General features: G+C 31.1%; 2 protein-coding genes across 2 annotated transcripts; both read right to left on the bottom strand.

Moving 5' to 3' along the window:
• Nucleotides 1-3709: 3709 nt before the first annotated feature.
• On the bottom strand, nt 3710-5301 carry LOC111613827 (clavesin-1-like). The gene is made up of 2 exons (XM_023355178.1): nt 5194-5301; nt 3710-4232 (listed from the first exon to the last, which is right to left on the bottom strand). The coding sequence occupies exons 1-2, from the start codon at nt 5275-5277 to the stop codon at nt 4047-4049; spliced, it is 270 nt and encodes an 89-aa protein (XP_023210946.1). The 5' UTR covers nt 5278-5301; the 3' UTR covers nt 3710-4046.
• A 2359-nt stretch (nt 5302-7660) lies between these two features.
• On the bottom strand, nt 7661-11807 carry LOC111613823 (glutamate receptor ionotropic, delta-1-like). Its single transcript, XM_023355174.1, has 5 exons — nt 11703-11807; nt 10465-10502; nt 10308-10393; nt 7980-8070; nt 7661-7831 (listed from the first exon to the last, which is right to left on the bottom strand). The coding sequence occupies exons 2-5, from the start codon at nt 10465-10467 to the stop codon at nt 7661-7663; spliced, it is 351 nt and encodes a 116-aa protein (XP_023210942.1). The 5' UTR covers nt 10468-10502; nt 11703-11807.
• Between the last annotated feature and the right edge of the window lie 6282 nt (nt 11808-18089).

The following is an 18089-nucleotide window of genomic DNA, read 5'->3' as shown; positions in this document are numbered from 1 at the left end:
CCAACTTCACTGTCTGTAACCGCCGTTCTTCTTCTCCAATACAGAAGACTTTGCAAACGTTTTCGAACCTAATGTGGTTCTCCTTCAGGCGCTATGGAATTTCCTATATGAATTCGAATTTCCAGAATTAACCGTTGTTTTTGAAAATTTTTTGGAACGTTGTCACGTATTACCGATGGCGTCATTGTAGACTTGCGCATTTTCCGTATGTTGTTATGTTAGAGATTTATTGAGGAAGGCTTCCCATGCTGTTGATATCTTCATTTCTCATTTGAAGTTAATGCAGTGCTTATTCCTGAGGGTGTTAAGGCAAATGTATACGGCCTCAAGCCATCTGAGGTGTTCTGTGCGGACCTTTCGCCATAACACCCTCAGGAATAAGCACTGCATTAACTTCAAATGAGAAATGAAGATATCTACAGCATGGGAAGCCTTCCTCAATAAAACTCTAAAGTAACAACATACGAATAATACGGAAGTCTACAATGACGCCATCGGTCACACGTGACAACGTTCCAAAAAAATTTTCAAAAACAACGGTTAATTCTGGAAATTCGAATTTATATAAAAAATTCCATAGCGCCTGAAGAAGAACCACATTAGGTTCGAAAACGTTTGCAAAGTCCTCTGTATTGGAGAAGAAGAACGCCGGTTACAGGCAGTGAAGTTGGGTAATTTATCTATTCCGGTGTTAAAATTTCTGTATAGAAACATCATACATTATGTAAAAAGCATTGTCATAAATGTTTATATTTTTTTAAAATCTTGACGAAGGATATAATCAATAGGCGACACGTAATCAATGAAGCGATTTAAAAAAGATCAACGACTTAATGCTAGTCAATAATAAAGAGTATTTAGAAATGATTATGACGTAGATATTTCAGTGGGAAGTTTCAACCTGTGCCAGTAATTATATATTATTCCTGATGTTGTCGAAACCGTGTTGTATTTGCTTATTGTGTACAGGCACAATGAAGTGACGTTTTTTTCAACACTGGGCTAGTTGAATCTTTTATTTAGTCTAACTAAATAAAAGATTCAACTAGCCCAGTGTTGAAAAAAACGTCACTTCATTGTGCCTGTACACAATAAGCAAATACAACACGGTTTCGACAACATCAGGAATAATATATAATTACTGGCACAGGTTGAAACTTCCCACTGAAATATCTACGTCATAATCATTTCTAAATACTCTTTATTATTGACTAGCATTAAGTCGTTGATCTTTTTTAAATCGCTTCATTGATTACGTGTCGCCTATTGATTATATCCTTCGTCAAGATTTTAAAAAAATATAAACATTTATGACAATGCTTTTTACATAATGTATGATGTTTCTATACAGAAATTTTAACACCGGAATAGATAAATTACCCAACTTCACTGCCTGTAACCGGCGTTCTTCTTCTCCAATACAGAGGACTTTGCAAACGTTTTCGAACCTAATGTGGTTCTTCTTCAGGCGCTATGGAATTTTTTATATAAATTCGAATTTCCAGAATTAACCGTTGTTTTTGAAAATTTTTTTGGAACGTTGTCACGTGTGACCGATGGCGTCATTGTAGACTTCCGTATTATTCGTATGTTGTTACTTTAGAGTTTTATTGAGGAAGGCTTCCCATGCTGTAGATATCTTCATTTCTCATTTGAAGTTAATGCAGTGCTTATTCCTGAGGGTGTTATGGCGAAAGGTCCGCACAGAACACCTCAGATGGCTTGAGGCCGTATACATTTGCCTTAACACCCTCAGGAATAAGCACTGCATTAACTTCAAATGAGAAATGAAGATATCAACAGCATGGGAAGCCTTCCTCAATAAATCTCTAACATAACAACATACGGAAAATGCGCAAGTCTACAATGACGCCATCGGTAATACGTGACAACGTTCCAAAAAATTTTCAAAAACAACGGTTAATTCTGGAAATTCGAATTCATATAGGAAATTCCATAGCGCCTGAAGGAGAACCACATTAGGTTCGAAAACGTTTGCAAAGTCTTCTGTATTGGAGAAGAAGAACGGCGGTTACAGACAGTGAAGTTGGGTATTATGTTTCTTTCTTATTATACTTTTTATCGTTTTAAAAATATTTATATTTTGTTTTTTATAGTATTTTATTGTACTTTTGGGTCAATTATGTTACTCGGGGATGGAATCTTTTTTTCAGTGATAGTTCCAATGATATGTAAAATAATTGTTATAGTCACTTTCCTAGCTATCAATGTAATAGACATTGCAAATAACAATTTCGAAATTCTTCAATTAATGTATGCTTGTACCTTATGATAATAAACATTCTATATATTTCAATCGAACATCTCGGAAATGTTTGTGTTTTTTTCAATGTTTACATTTTATTATATAATTAGCTGTTACCCGCGACTTCGCCCGTGGGGGTATTACAAGCAAACCCCATTTATATTCAGTATTTCAACAACCATAGTAATTGTTATACAACACCTACTGCTGAGAATGTTGAGAATTGATGAGAATTAAACGAACTATTTTCAATTTGCTTAATTTTCTGGAACGTTTACAATCGTTCTATAATCGAACCAATATGCAACAACAAATTCGAATTTAAAACGCTTGCAACATTTGCTTAAAAAATCAAAATATATAAAAATATTTATAACAATGTCTAAAATGTTATGCATTTACTGCACCCAAGTACTCAATGAAGACTAAACGCTGATAAAAACAATAAATCGCATTTAAAATAGTACTGTATAAGTCGTTCTTCAGGTAAAGCCTTAATCCTCTCCCTCTAGCCCTCGCAGAAGGAATTTTCAAAAATCCCTTCTTAATTAATTAAATATCATTTGGCAATTTATTATAATAGTGGACGAAAGGTGCATTAAATGGGTTAAATTAAGTAAAAAATATATAAAATATAAGGAAAACCCTCAGCCTGTGTCCGACTTTAATGGTTAATAAAAACATTCTAACAACACTTACAATGAAAAAACAATTGGTTCATTGTTACACTTCAACATTTAATTATAGGTAACTTAAAATTGATGCGTGTTCTCTCTCTACGAGGATCTGTTTATGAAAAAAGTTACATAATTTGTTTTGAATTCTTTATTTTTACTTCCAAAACATTGATCAGAAATTTTTTCTATGCATCAAAATTTTTATGTTTAATTACAATTTTCATTATAATTCTGTACGAATGTAATAAACAAGCAAGTATCTAAATAGATTACATAAATAAAAAAATATGTTTCTGCTAAATTTAATGTAAATAGAGTATTAAAATACCATTACCTAGTTAAACATATTTAATTACACACTTTAATATACAAGAAGAGTAAAATACTTAATTAACATATATTTATAACACTATTTATATAACAATTGAATCTCTAGTTGCGGTGACTTCCAAACAGCGGTCTTTTTGCAGGAACTTGTTTTCTGCTTTATAACATTGCGTACAAAACAACCTGAGAACGACAGATTCATTGGAACAATGGACGTTTGTCTTCATGATATTATTTATATAGGTTTTACTGCATTTATCTCAACAAGTGTTCTTGTATTTTAAAAAGACTTTAAACATCTTTATAATTTAAAAATTCTAACTATTTAATTTAAAGTGCGCTGTAATTCTTTAAACACAGCAAATCGCTTTTAAAATAAAATTTCTAACACACTTAAAATTCAATTTTAAAAATTAATTTTATGAGTAATTTACTACAATTTGATTATAATTGGTAACAATTAAATGTATAATTAATTAATATTTGTTGATTACATTAAAAATATCCTCTAAACATTTTCATTTTATTGGAAATTCCACAAATATTCAACACTTTTTAATTCATTCAATACGTCATACAATATTTTTTTCGAATTCTATATTATTTAAATAAGTATTGAAGACACGAAAGACTATGATTTAAAAGTGTATAACTTCAAACACTGATTTTCTTTGGAATGTTTTATATAATTCTTGTATCAAAAGTAAATAAATTTTCGTATTTGCTAACAGTTTATATTAACCAGAAGAAAATATTTGAATTTTCGAAAAAAATATTTATTGAACCGTTTCATTGTAGATCTTGAGAAATTCTTCGTTTCTTACAAAAAATTCTTCGTTTTGTCTTACTACTTCAAATAATTCACTCGAATCAAAATCTGGTAATTCACCTCCATATTCAATAGGAAGATATTCTGGATGAATGAATTCATGTAAAGACGTCATGTCACTATGTGGAAATATCTGTAAACGAGTTATTATATTTATTATAAAACAATAATTTAAACGTCATTAATATTCATTTACTTTTGAAATATTTACGTTACGTATTCAGTGTAATAAAAGTATAAGTTTATATAATAGCCAAAAAACAACTTATTTTGCAATTGCATACAAAGAGAGCGTTTCTAACTAATATGTCGATTCTCTTTTAATGATTCATTCTTTGTTTTTTTTTTATTTTATATTGTAATTGTAGAGGGTTTGCTGCAATTAAATAATAAATTCATAATTTCACTACAGGTAACTTAACTAGCTGAATTCCTACTTTGTCATCGTGAACAATTATATATTTACTAATTAATGTAATAACTTCATGATTGTGAAGGAAAAACAGAGAGAGATATTATATTGTAAGTTGTATATACTGTATGCATTTGTAACAATATATTTTTAAAAAAAATTTATTGACTGATGCTACCTATGTAGTCTTGTTATCAGAATTTACTTCTTCTGTGCATTAAACAGGCCTGTTTAATGAAAAAGGGTGTTCTCAGTCATTTATTTTGATACTGTTTTAGTAATTAAATATAATACGTTTGATATATCTTAATTAATGTTTTCAGCAATATTTTCATAAACGTTTGACTCTTGTGTTTGGAAGACAAAGCAGTATCCAAGGAAAATAAAGCATACTCTTAAGAAAAATGTCACCGTTTCGAATTAACAACTACTTTATAAACGAAACATTCTAAATATCAAACAATAAGAACAGCGATATATTTAAATTATTATTTTATAAACGTTGTTCTGTAATTTGTCAGTAATAGAACCTTTTAAAACGAAATGTACTGTACGTTGCACAACTTGGTGTATTGTTTCATAAGTAAATAAAAAATAATAGATAATAAGCAATTAGTTTAAAAATATAATGTTTTAAAATACAATATTTTTTGCTATATTCTTTAGGATAAAAATTACTTACTTTATTTCGTAGTTTTGCAGGAAAGAGTGGCAGAGAAAGTTTCAATAATCCTTTGACAATGACGTTCAAATTGACGTAATGCATTTCTTTGATAAATACTTGATTGCAATCATTCTAATGTAAACNTGGCTTGGCGCGTTGTAGTTATGAAGTTTCTGCGTGTCCTTGATGTCATTTCGGCAGCGCGCGACTAGGATTTCAGTGTTTTGAACACTTCCAAGTAGAAAGCTGCATTTATAGTGGTCCTGACAAGTACGAATTCGTGGTGGTTAAATGCCTCTGATATCAAAGAAGGCAATTCGAGAGGTTGATGGACGTCCACTGCGGGGTTCGTCGGTGACCTCCTCTCGGCCATCCTTGAATGACTTGTGCCATCGAAAGACTTGTGATTTGGAGAAGCAATCTCTCCCAAAGGCCTGCTGAATTAATTTAAAAGTTTCGGTGGCGGACCTTCCAAGTTTAACGCAAAATGTGATAGCGTAACGTTGGTCCACAAAATGATACATTGCTCCGTGTTACATTAACTGAAAACGGGGAATAACTAGCTACGGCACATCGTAGCGTGGTGAAAAAATTAGTCACATTACTTATGGAACGCACCTTGTATTTGCTCGTTATCCTGATATTTAAAATTTTGGAGTTAGTCTTTCTTTTTGTATATGTATGCCATAAACTTTTGACTGGACTATGTTACATAAGCGCTGAATGACTCAGGAGGGCAACCTTCAGATTGGCACTAATTTTAACTATTATCATAAATAAAATATTTTTTTTATATTCGAACATGGTGTATACCGCTTAAAATATTTAAATACTTTTAACCTGTTAACGTGTAATAAACGTGCTATCACATGTTTACAAAAACCAGACAGCCCGCTTTGCACTTGAATTTTTCCTGTAATTCAGATCTATTAAAATGATAATATCTGAGATTACAACACTAAAGCAACAACATGAACTTCAGTGTTGTTGTTAGAGTTTAATCCACAAAATACCGATGTGTCCAGCATCCAAAACGGCTTCACCTTCTACAAGACAACGTTTCCTGTCTCCGATATAGTCTAGAATTGAAGAACAAATCATTGAATTTATGTGAATTTGGTCCTCCCAGTAGTCGTCACGATGGAAACTGAATCGACTCAGGCACTGAACAAACACTTGGTCGGTTCCTTACCTATTTCAGCAGCCATCTTGGATTAAAAACAGCGCCCTATGTCGGATTTGGGGCTTGCCAGTACTAGTCTACTATTAATATTTGAAAAGTGGTCCGTGCTGGAAAAATGATAATTAGGGGTGGAATGTACGACTTCAGAAGTTAAATTAATTTGACTTAACATGCAAATTCTGTAGCAATTGATCACACGGCACAGGAATGCGTAAGAAACAAAAAACAAAAAAACAAAATCCTCATTTATATATATACTAGCTTACCCGTCGCGCATTGCTGCGATCTCAGAAGAAACGAAATTCAAGCAAACTCGTTATGATAAAATTAAATTTACATTTTATCATTTTTATTGAAACTTATAATAATAATAATAATATTATTATTATTATTATTCATTTTCATCGGGAAAACATTTCAAAGTGTCGTTTCAATTCTATTTACTTATTGGAGTGCTTGTGAATGCACGATATTTTTTTGTTTTTCTGTCTGATGCGTACACGAATAAATCAGAAGGTTTTCCGACGCGTGAACAGGCCACATACAGTTGTACTGTACATGTGAGAAGCACAGATTCTTTAAATTTAGCCCACATACTCACAGAGATTGTTAGAAGTGCGATATTCCTCATTTGTATATATATTTTTAAATCCTTTATAATTTTGAATATTTAATTGCTCCTTCCTCTCTTCCTTGGCACGTTGTAAAATTTCTGATAGTTGGATAATAAACCGTTTTATTGTAATTTGTCTTTTTAAATTATTTTGAGTTGATATTAAAATTTGGGAAAGGGGAATCCTAGATCGGTAAAATAAGCGAATTTCCTCCTACAACTTCGGGTGTTGTTTGGATACAGTTAAGGTTTTAACGAAGTTCGAATGAATACATAATTAGCAAAAAAAAGTTGAAATAAAGTGATTAAACAAAAATTATTACAAATATCGTAAATAACAGTTCACATATGCATATATAGAGATATTTTTGGAGGGGAAAATGGTCTTCACAATTTGAAATCGATCGAACACACAGTGCTTGAATGATCATGTAAACGCGCGCCATCTATCGTAGGATAAATGTTCTTCGCGGGAGTGTATTAAAAACTTTTCTAAAGTTTCATGGCAATCGTACTATGCCACAAACCTTCGCCGGAATATATTAAACAACTTCCCAAAGTTTCACGGCAATGGGATAAACGGTGTGGTAATGCATGAAGGACAGACAGACACACACCTATACATTCATTTTTATATATATATATATATATATGTATAGATAATTATGTTACAAAACAGATAGCATATGTCATACACTAACTTGAATTGAAAAAGATTTGAAAATTGCATTCCATCCTGGCCTTATTTCTATTCGTTTAATAAAAAAGTTAATAGTATACATTCCAATTAGAGAAGAGAAGTCCATAACTTCTTGTCTTTTGTGTGTGATTGCAGTATAACTAGGATATATATCTGCTGTCTATAAAAAATACATAAATATATTATTAAATGCGATTTTAAATAACTTATAAAAGTATAAATCAATTATTAATTTATGTCTTTGGATAACTTAAAATTAATTGTCTATATTACTTCCGCGGTAAATATAATAGTCTATCATTTCTCACCTTGTTAGCCAATTGCCCAAGAATACCAATCCATGAGCCATTTACGTATGACTTTGAAGGAAAATTCACCATTGGTTTCACTATTTTATATCTGTGGACATATTATTTTACTAAAACATTATAATTATGGGTTGAAGTCTAGATACGTATACCATCATGGCACCGTCCCGACTGTTCGTACATAAGACTGAACCGGCAGGCCGCCATGTGCCAAACGTTACTAATTATTGATTCACGATAGTTATTGATTTTCGGTAGTTCTTGAACACGTATCAATAACAAGTATGAAGTGCCACCATGAAGGTATACGTATCTAGACTTTAACCTAATTATGTATAAATAAATTATGTTAGAAGTATTATTTAAACGACCCACTGGTGAGAAAACTATCAAATATACTGTACTTATTTTCGTCGTTATTATTATAAATAAATAAAAATTAATCTACTATATTTTCGGCGATTATACAGTAGATACCCCTATAAGACTGGTTCCTATAATTACGATTCCTATAAGACGGCGAAAAAATTGTGGCGGTATCCCTACACAACGGTAAAAATCTCCTATAATTACATAAAAAGTCATCGGGCAGCCGAACTACTTTCCCGCCATCCGTAGCGCCATGCTACGGCCGTTTAGGCAGGTAAATTGAGTTTAGTTTCGTCTGTACATATAATTATATATTAATTATATATAAATTAGGTACTGTATATATAATTATATATTAACTCAATTTATTGTAACTTTATTATAATTATATATATGCTTTCCGCCGCCTGGCGCTACACTACCGAGAGTTTAGGCTAACTATCGTCTGTACAGTATGTAAATTAGGTACCGAAAGTCTAATACAGCACTGTAATTTTATACGTTTTTTATTCAACGGCCATAAAAATTATTTATATTAATGATGTCTCCAAAGTTCAACGAAGTTTTCGCAGAAAAATAACATCAGAAATCGTGGCCGCGGTTTGCTGAGCTGTTCCGCAACAAAACAAGCTTGAGCAACGGCGGCGATGTCGAATGGTGCACACTCAGTAAGTAATCCTACAATTTTTTGTTTATAGCGTAGTTTATACGGATTATTTCGAAAAAAATATACGTATTTTGGAAATGTTGAGTCGGATTAGTCTAGAATCGGTTAATTTTATAGAAGAAAACCTTTCAAACAGCCGTAGTCCGTAAACTTCATACGTGTCGGGCTGTGATTGGCTGTGATTCCTACAAAATTGATTCATAAAGAACGAAACGTATCTACCGTCTTATAGGGGGATCTACTGTAAATAACAAAGCGAAAGTATGTCATCAGTCCAAAACCGACTCCCCTGTCTTTAACATTTTTTAACTCAGAGGAACCGTAAAACCTAGAGGAATGCAAAAAACTGGGGGTTTCCTATATGTACGGTGTCAGTGGCTGTTTATGTGCAAGAACGAATTTCTTCACACATTTTGAAATTTATGAAAGTTTGTGCAATTTGTCGAAATATTATGTTATGTTTCTAAAATCAGAAACAATCAAAGTCAAGATCACAATATATATAAAGCAACTGTATTTTTCTAGGGTTGTCAAGCGCTCTCCACTGTCAATTATTTCACTTATATTATAAACAACAATACTTAAAAAGTTTAAAAGTTTAGGAATATTTCTAAATAGACAAACGAAAATTCCTTTTTTTCACTTGTTCTTTCACACGCAGACCAAATATTATTATTGTTTTAATTTGATTTCTCTACTGTACTAATTAAAAAAATCGAAGCTCTGCCATTTTGTACTATCATAAACAGCTATATGTCTAATTATTTCTGTTATCATGTTATCATTGGCCATACTATTTTTCATAGATGTCTCATGATATTGTTTTGAATTCTCAATCATTAGACTAAAGTCAAATTACGCAATGACTTGAGAAAGTCAGAGTTTCAACAGTGTTGTTCACAAAGCTATGCTTAGGTTGAATATGACGTAATAGTAATGTTATTTTGTTACAACAAACGGTAAATGCAATCAATTACACTTATCTATGCTAATAGAATTCAGGATTTACTATCAGATAAATAAAAATATTAACTCAATTCTTCAGCAGAATAACACATCAAATGTTTTATTAGATAATTGACATAAATATTCTGGAGTAAAACTAAAGTCTCGTTCGTGACTAGATAAAAATTCAGGTTGTGTGATATGAAGTTGATCAGTGAACAGATAAAAGGTAGAAGAGAAAACAAAAGTGAAGAGGGAATTTATTTAAAAAAAATGCTAAAAAATAATAGAAACAGAATCCCTTCAGTAAAAAAATTTCAACAATAAATTTCGACGTTTTAACTCACCTAAATTTTAATTTCTTCTGAATAATATTAAATTCATAAAAGTCTTTAAAAATTTGGTCGGCAGGAGTATTTTTATATCTTGGTTTCTTAAAAAGTATTTAAATTAATAAAAAAAAACAGTTATTAATAAATCTATAATAGAATTGACTTTTCATACCATTGCTATTTTCACCACGTAAGATTTTATATCGTCACCTAAAACAAATTATTATTTATTATATTTATATTTCGACAAAGTAAAATAAAATTCATTTAAATATTATAAATATAATAAAGGGTTCTAAGAAGTGTTTTCTTAATAGACCTATTAAAATCGAGCAGCTCGCTTAAATAAGAGAGTGCTGTTCTCTATTTAGAATTTCTCTGTTTTATGTTTCGTTAATAGAGTACTTGATAATAGAGCTTAACTGACCTATAGGATATTCGTTAACGTTTTTACACCAAAATTTCGAATTTCATTTAGGCCTCAAATCACATAATCTTCTTGTGAGTTAGTTGATTTGTGTTTTCTGAACATCTCATTTCAAACAGAAATTGATAATATTATGGAACCTAAGAAGAGTGAAGTGTCAAGAACCGTGCTCATCATAGAAACCAAGCGAGAGATAATAGCCAAGATAGAGAGAGTTTGCAGATGTTTGATGTTGCTATGCAATATGGCTTGAACAAGGTCTAGAGTAGGCACAATCTTAGCTAAGAAAGATATGGTCACAAAACTCAAGCAGGTAAATGAGTAACAAAAATCACATCTGAGAAACGAAGATGTGCCATCGATGAAAAAATGGAGAGATTGTTCATAATTTAGATAAAAGAAATGAAAATGAAGGTGATGTGTCTAGTATGACTATCACTCAAGAAAAAGCTAGAGAAATTTTTGAAGAACTGAAGAAACTCACTTCACATTTGTCACGTGAGGAGATAAAATTCAAGGAAACACTAGTTTGAAAAGTTTAGGAGATCTGGCATTTAACATGTCGTAATTCACGGTGAGTTTTCAAGCGCAGACAAAGAAGAAGTTGAAATGTTCTGTCTCAAATTTGAATAATTCATTAAAAAGAAAAATATTGACTATAACAAATTTTAAATTTTGATGAAACTGGTTTATTTTGGAAGCGCAAGCCGAACCGAATCTACATAATGATAGACGAAAAATTTTTCTGGGCGTAAACCTACGAAAGACCGGTTGACGGTACTTTTGTAAGCTACTGCTAGTAGTAACACGAAGTTTATCCCGCTTTTTGTCTATTACTGTGAAAACACTAAAGCAGTCAAAAAATTCTATAATTAAAAGAAAGACTGCCAACGACGTAGAGATAGAATAAAAGGACATGGGTCACGCAGGCTCTTTTCAAAGAATGGCTGTCTGAAGTTTGTACTCCAAGAATCAAGAATTACCTTTAGACCATTGAAATCCAATTGAAAGCAATGTTGCTATTAGACAATACAGCAAGACACCCAAAAGACCTTGAAGATTTTTCCTGGCTGACAGTTCAGTTTTTGCCCGCGAATACCACTTCGTTGATTCAACAAATGGATCAAGAGATTATTGCGGGTTTCAAGAAATTGTATATTCAAGCACTGTTTTGTCGGTGTTTTGAAACATGGCAATTATCTTCAACGATGATATTAAAAACGGTTTAGAAAAAAAATTCATATTCCTGAAGCAATACATTTCATTCGAAAGGCATGGTCAGAAGTCACTCAACGGCAGTTGAATTCTGCTTCTCGAAAAGCTGTGTCGACGTTGCTTTCAGATTTTAGTTTTTAAGACTGTCGACATCTTCTGTTTTTATAGTTTAATCTTCGTATTTCTTAAAGTTTATTTGAACAATTATTAATGGGTTTTATTAATTTTTTATAACTGTAGACATTATTATTCATAAAAATGACAAAAGAAATACAGGAAGATCACGGCACTCGAATTGTTTTAAACTCGAACAATTCGTATTCCAAGAAACATTGTGGAAAAAATCACTCGGTACTTAACTGAACAAACGCGAGCCGCTAGAACAAATTATCGATTAAAATAGCATAATTTTACTTTTAGTTTTTCTGGCATTAAAAAGTTGTATGGTAAAAATGTAGAAAAAAAAGATTAAAATCAATGAAAAACATGACGATACTTCGTAAAAAAACGCTTTCGTTTAACTAAAATTAATATTAACAATACTTTTAGTGGTTCTCATTAGTTAATTATCAATTACCTTAATAAACACATTTCTCTTAGTAACGAAAGAGAATAGTATAAAGCTCGTTCACATTCGTCTAGTCATTTGAGTCGAAGTAACTCGAACTCAATGCTCTGTTTAAGCAATTAACTTCCATCAAGTAGATATTTAAAACAGCGTCAAATCAGTGAATGCATGATAGAATTTAAATAACAACAGATAATGTGAACGAATTATTAAAACTCTTGGAAAGTTATGGTAAATAAAAATCATCAATATATTGCAAGAGTGGATTAACAGAAATAATCGCCTTATTGCATCTGCGACTCTGTTAAAACATACGAAAATAACCTAAGAATAGCCTATATATAGAGGAGTTTGATGACGTAATCAGTATGATTGTCAATACCATACAGAAACCATTTATATGAGAACGAATATCAGCAAGAATTCATGTAGAAGTCATATTGAAATTGTCATTCTAAGCAAGAAAAATTTAAAAGAATGTCAACTGCAGTTTGAACTTAAAACAACATCTATTATTTCATATTTCAAACCAAGTAAATAACAGGTTCATATTAGTCAAGTGTTTCGAGTCGCTTCAATTCAAGTAACATAACTAATGTGAACAAACTTTAAAAGTGAAATGTTAGAATAGAAAAAAAGCCGAAGTCAAAACAATAGTTTATATGACAAGACAAGATATAATAATGATATACCGACGAATTTTACAGAGAAAACTTCAATTTATAAAAATTTTATGATGAAAACCAAAAAATCTTTATTACGACAGCGTCACAATCAGCAATGAAATTTTTATTCATATTTTTGATTTACTTAATTAAAAGTATATTCTCTCCACATCAAATTTGTAGTGTCTTGTCACCGTACATAGTACTTTTCCTGTATGCAACAGAGTTATATCTGTAATCTGTTTAACTCTTTTCGAGAGAAATATTTGAATTTAAATAATGCTACTTACGTTACAAAGCTTTAATTCAAATAATGTTACTTACGTGACGATTAATTATACACGTTCGTGTATAATTAATCATCACGTAAAATCACGATTAATTATACACGTTCGTGTATAATTAATCGTGATTTTATCTCCCTAATCTTTTTATATGTTTTATTCGTTTTTATGTGCCAAACTCAGGTCTCGTGATTTAGAAAAGACAGGTTGACAGAGATATAGACAAAATTAGTCGGTCTAAAATTTTTCAAATTGCAGTCTAATAACAATAGATAATTTTTGTGTAAATAGCATCTTTCCGTAAACAAATGGGCAGATTGAGATACTTCTTAATGAACAAAGAAATATAATATCTACAAAATCCAACGTCATTGTACATTTTACATTATTAATGCAAGAAAGCTTTTCATATTATTTCATAAGATAAAATCTACTTAACTAACTGTAATAAACCCTTTACTGTGCGATTTATTATATAAAAATTTTTATCTTAAATAATATTAGAAATTATTTTAAAAATGACGTAGCCTATATGCAATACCGCTGAACGAAACTTATATATGAGTTATCCTTTATGTTAAAACTTTTATTTTTGAGAAATACATTGTTATTGACCATAATTTCCGAGAAAAAGACTTTTAAAAATAATTCTATTTCACTCACCTTCTACTATGTTACCTTTTGTAACGGCAAAAAAATAAATTATCATTAACGTACAGAATATTTTTGCCTCCATTCTTCTTCTAGTCTATAATCAACGCAAATATTTCTCTACTTTTATCGACTACTATGACGTTTGTGTTCACATGACAGTTATATCGTGTTTGACGAAATGAGTGGCGGTTAAGGAGAACCAATCGAACTGCGTTCATGAAGTGGTTGTAAACAATTGATTATCGATCAAGTGTAAATCTATTTTAAACGGAATAAACTAAAAACAATTGAAATTAAATCGAGCACACGTTAATTTCCCGAGTAGCGTTGAAACTAATGTGATTTCAGAGTCACTTGTTCCTTCTTAATGAGTAACTACAGAAATTTTCAAGATAACAATTTGCAAGAACAATGTAAAATACAAGAATAAGTAATGACCAAAATCGGATTGTTTTTCGATGGGGTTTCATTACTAAATTTAATAAAATCTACGATTTTTAATAAGACTTCAAATACATAGGTATATTACAAAGATAGCACTTGCTTTAACTACTTCAAAAATTTGTAACTTAGAAGAAATCTAAAAGAAAAAAATAATAATTAATTTAAACAAAAAATTTATGAAATTAAAATTTTAGTTATTGTTAGCCTACTCCTACGTAACAAAATTGTGTGTTTAATTGTTACAATACCATTACTATTATTATTCTGTGAAATTTTGTTTTCGAGAACAATTTGATTAGTTAGATTGTTCTTGAAAACACGAATTGTATTTAAACAGTTAGTATTGTTAATTAATTAAATTTCATAATAGAACTAGCAGTGTTTCTTGAGAAAAATGTAATGATAGCGAGAATTAAGCTTAGGGGAGATCGGGGCAACTTCGGCATGCGGGGCAAGTTTGTCAAGCGCTTTTTTTAAAAAACAAATTAAAAGGAGACTTTGGTTATAGGTTAGGCAGTTGAGTTTTATTGGTGGCTTGTTGAGTGTAGTGTTTTTATTGTTCTCCAACAAGCGTAGTTGAATTATCAAGCAAATTTTCATTTTCGTTCAATTCCATATAATATTTTTTTTCCATTTATATTGAATTGGCAGGTTTTGTTATAATTCCATGATAACGAAAGTTACTTTTCCTGTTAGAAGGATGTAACTTCAACTTATTCACGTGGCCAGATCGTGGCTTGGCATTCTGTTCTCAGGGTTGTACTTAATGTTTCGAAATCATGACTAGCGGGGTAAGATCGGCAACATAAAGCCACATTAGAAGCAAAGGATAAAAATCAAACAGATGATAAATGAAAACATGTTTGCATTTGTTATTCATGTATATATGTCTTTGAACTTGCATTTCGTTGTAATAATATTAAATGGGTGTTGGATTTGTATTTCTTTGTTTTAATAGTGAATTCCAACTTATACATTGTTAATAACATAATTTTATATACGTGCCTATCTTGCCCCATTACTGTTGCCCCTATACCAGGGGCAACTTTAATAAAAATAATTAAAATAATTACAACTTTACAAAAAGAGAGAAGTTGCCGATCTTGCCCCTATACCCGGGGCAACTTCGTCAATTTCTCTCTTCTTGTAAAGTTGTAATTATTTTAATTATTTTTATTTCCAAACTGATTTTAACCAGTTCTATAGTAAGGTAACATTCCAATAGACAATATGCAAAGCTTTTTTTTCAGTTTACAGCAGTATTTATTACACAAAATTTAAGTAAAGCTTAACATGCCGATCTAGCCCCGATCTCCCCTATATTAGATTATAGACGATCTCGCCTATTTTTACCAGGTGGAAGAGTTAGGTCTTCCCTTTTCTAAGACGAATTTGAGAATTTTTGGATACTTTTAAAAATATATTATTTTCCCGCAAAACTGCAAAAAACTGCATCTAAAATAGTAGAGTAGAAAACGAGTTCTTCAAGGTAAGCCTTAACAAACGGTCGCTGTCATTCCGCGGGGTTAAGTTTTAAAAAAACCCATCTTAGTGTGTAGGCTCATAATGTACTCAAAATGTGAACCAAATATCAACTTACAACTGCTTGGCTTCAACGCTTATTACCATTAACCCATCTTGATTATACTATAAGATTTACTTTTTATTATTTTTGACTTCATATACTTTCATTAATTGCAAATTGAAACATATTTTTAAAAAGTTTTATAAAAAAAAATAGATAAAACATTTCCACACAAATATACACTAATTGTAATTAAAGAAGCTGATTTACATAAGGTAAGCAATTCCGCATTTTGTCTATTATTTTCTTTACTCAAAACATATACAGTCATACCTCGACTTACGCTACCCCGACTTACGCGAACCCGGAGTTACGCGATTTTCAAATCTCGTCGATTTATGTTTTGTTTGAGCGCCACGCAACTCTTGATTATTCACTCCCCCCACACTATTGTCCAGCTTACATGTTCGGACGTGTCGCGCGGAATCGACGCATAGCTACGATTTATTTTGTGAAATTTATTTCTGTTTGTTATATCTACGGAGACTTGAGAGACTCTATGTGATTTCTTGTAACCGTGAACGAACCAAATGGCGAGATAAGATTAACGAGAACATTTATTAGCTTACATACATCCTACTTGGATTTTACACAAAGACATCTGCAATCGTGAACAATTGACGAAAAAAGTATACATTTATCAGATAATAAACAAAGACTCATTTTGTAAACAATTTACCTTTTACTGACAAGATTACCTTTCAAATTATAAACAGACTCGATCCCAAGCGGTCTTTTGATCGTCGGACATACAAAAGAAATGAACAGATGGCGTCTAACTTAAGCGCGGTTTACAATAACGAATACGATTAATCTTAACACTCTACTATGTCATCCAAACGAAGAACTGATTCTTCTGCATCAAACAAGAAAAGAAAAACTTTATCTTTGGAATGTAAAGTTAAAATTATTAAAAACTTCGATACAAAAATAAAAATTTGTGAATTAGCAAAAGAATTTTATCTACCGGAATCGACGGTCAGAACAATTATAAAAGGCAAAGAAAAAATTCTCGAAGCTGTAAAAAATGCTCAATCTTTAAATTCAAGCATCATTCGTAAACGTTACGGTATTATCGCTGAGATGGAAACAATGTTAAAATTATGGTGTGATAATCAAGTTAATGTGAAAAATTGTATAATAATATGATTTGTTATACGTATGTATTATCTAAGATTTTATTAAACATTTTTTTCTACATTTTTGTTTTCTTTAGTCTCTGGTCCCAATTAAAAATAATTTGTATGTATTTATATGCAAAATTATACCCCGACTTACATGAATTCGACTTACGCGTTTATCGCTCGGTCCCACCTATCGCGTAAGTCCGGGGTATGACTGTATTAACGAGCAATTATTTTGTTGACACCGTCGCAATGCTAATGTACATTTTCATCATATTTTAAATTTATTTAATTTATTTAACGTTATATAGCGGAAGTACTTATATAATTAACTAGTAACCCTTATAGTTATCGCAACCACTATGGTGGTTGCGTTTCGGTAGCTATAAGAAAGACTTGGGGCGACTACCACACACAAACACCATTCATGTGCGATGTGTAATTTTGGCTGCGAAGTGAAATATAGACACAAACACGTTTGTTTATATATATAAGGGCGTCCTACCACGAATATTTCTGAACTAATTTTGGCTTTTCTCTTTTTAACTGCCTTCTCGAACTTAAAGAGGGATAGACAGATAGAAAAAACAGATGACTGAAGAAATTTGTAGATATATATATATATATACATATAGGCCTATATACTTTTACCAGGGCCATTCAGCTTCCTTCGTATTTTATTTTCGTTTTTAAAGTATTGATTGTTTCAATCGGAAAATCATTCAGAAACTTTAATTTAATAAAAGTCAATAATTTTAATTAAACTTAATTTATTATAATGCAAAACAATAATTTTTAATTCTATCGCGTGCGACAGAAGTTATTGAAAAT

The sequence above is a fragment of the Centruroides sculpturatus genome, unplaced genomic scaffold (genome assembly GCF_000671375.1).
Source record: "Centruroides sculpturatus isolate CEXI.00-Female unplaced genomic scaffold, Cexi_2.0 scaffold2061, whole genome shotgun sequence".
NCBI lineage: Eukaryota > Metazoa > Arthropoda > Arachnida > Scorpiones > Buthidae > Centruroides > Centruroides sculpturatus.
This window is presented reverse-complemented; position numbering and strand designations above follow the sequence as displayed.

Coding starts and splice junctions, on each gene's coding strand:
- LOC111613827 (XM_023355178.1), bottom strand. CDS start 5,277: ATGCATTACGTCAATTTGAACGTCATTGTCAAAGGATTATTGAAACTT. Junction 4,233..5,193: donor CTGCAAAACTACGAAATAAA/GTAAGTAATTTT, acceptor ACTCGTTTACAG/ATATTTCCACATAGTGACAT.
- LOC111613823 (XM_023355174.1), bottom strand. Junction 8,071..10,307: donor CAGAAGAAATTAAAATTTAG/GTGAGTTAAAAC, acceptor ATATGTCCACAG/ATATAAAATAGTGAAACCAA. Junction 7,832..7,979: donor TTGGGCAATTGGCTAACAAG/GTGAGAAATGAT, acceptor TATTTTTTATAG/ACAGCAGATATATATCCTAG.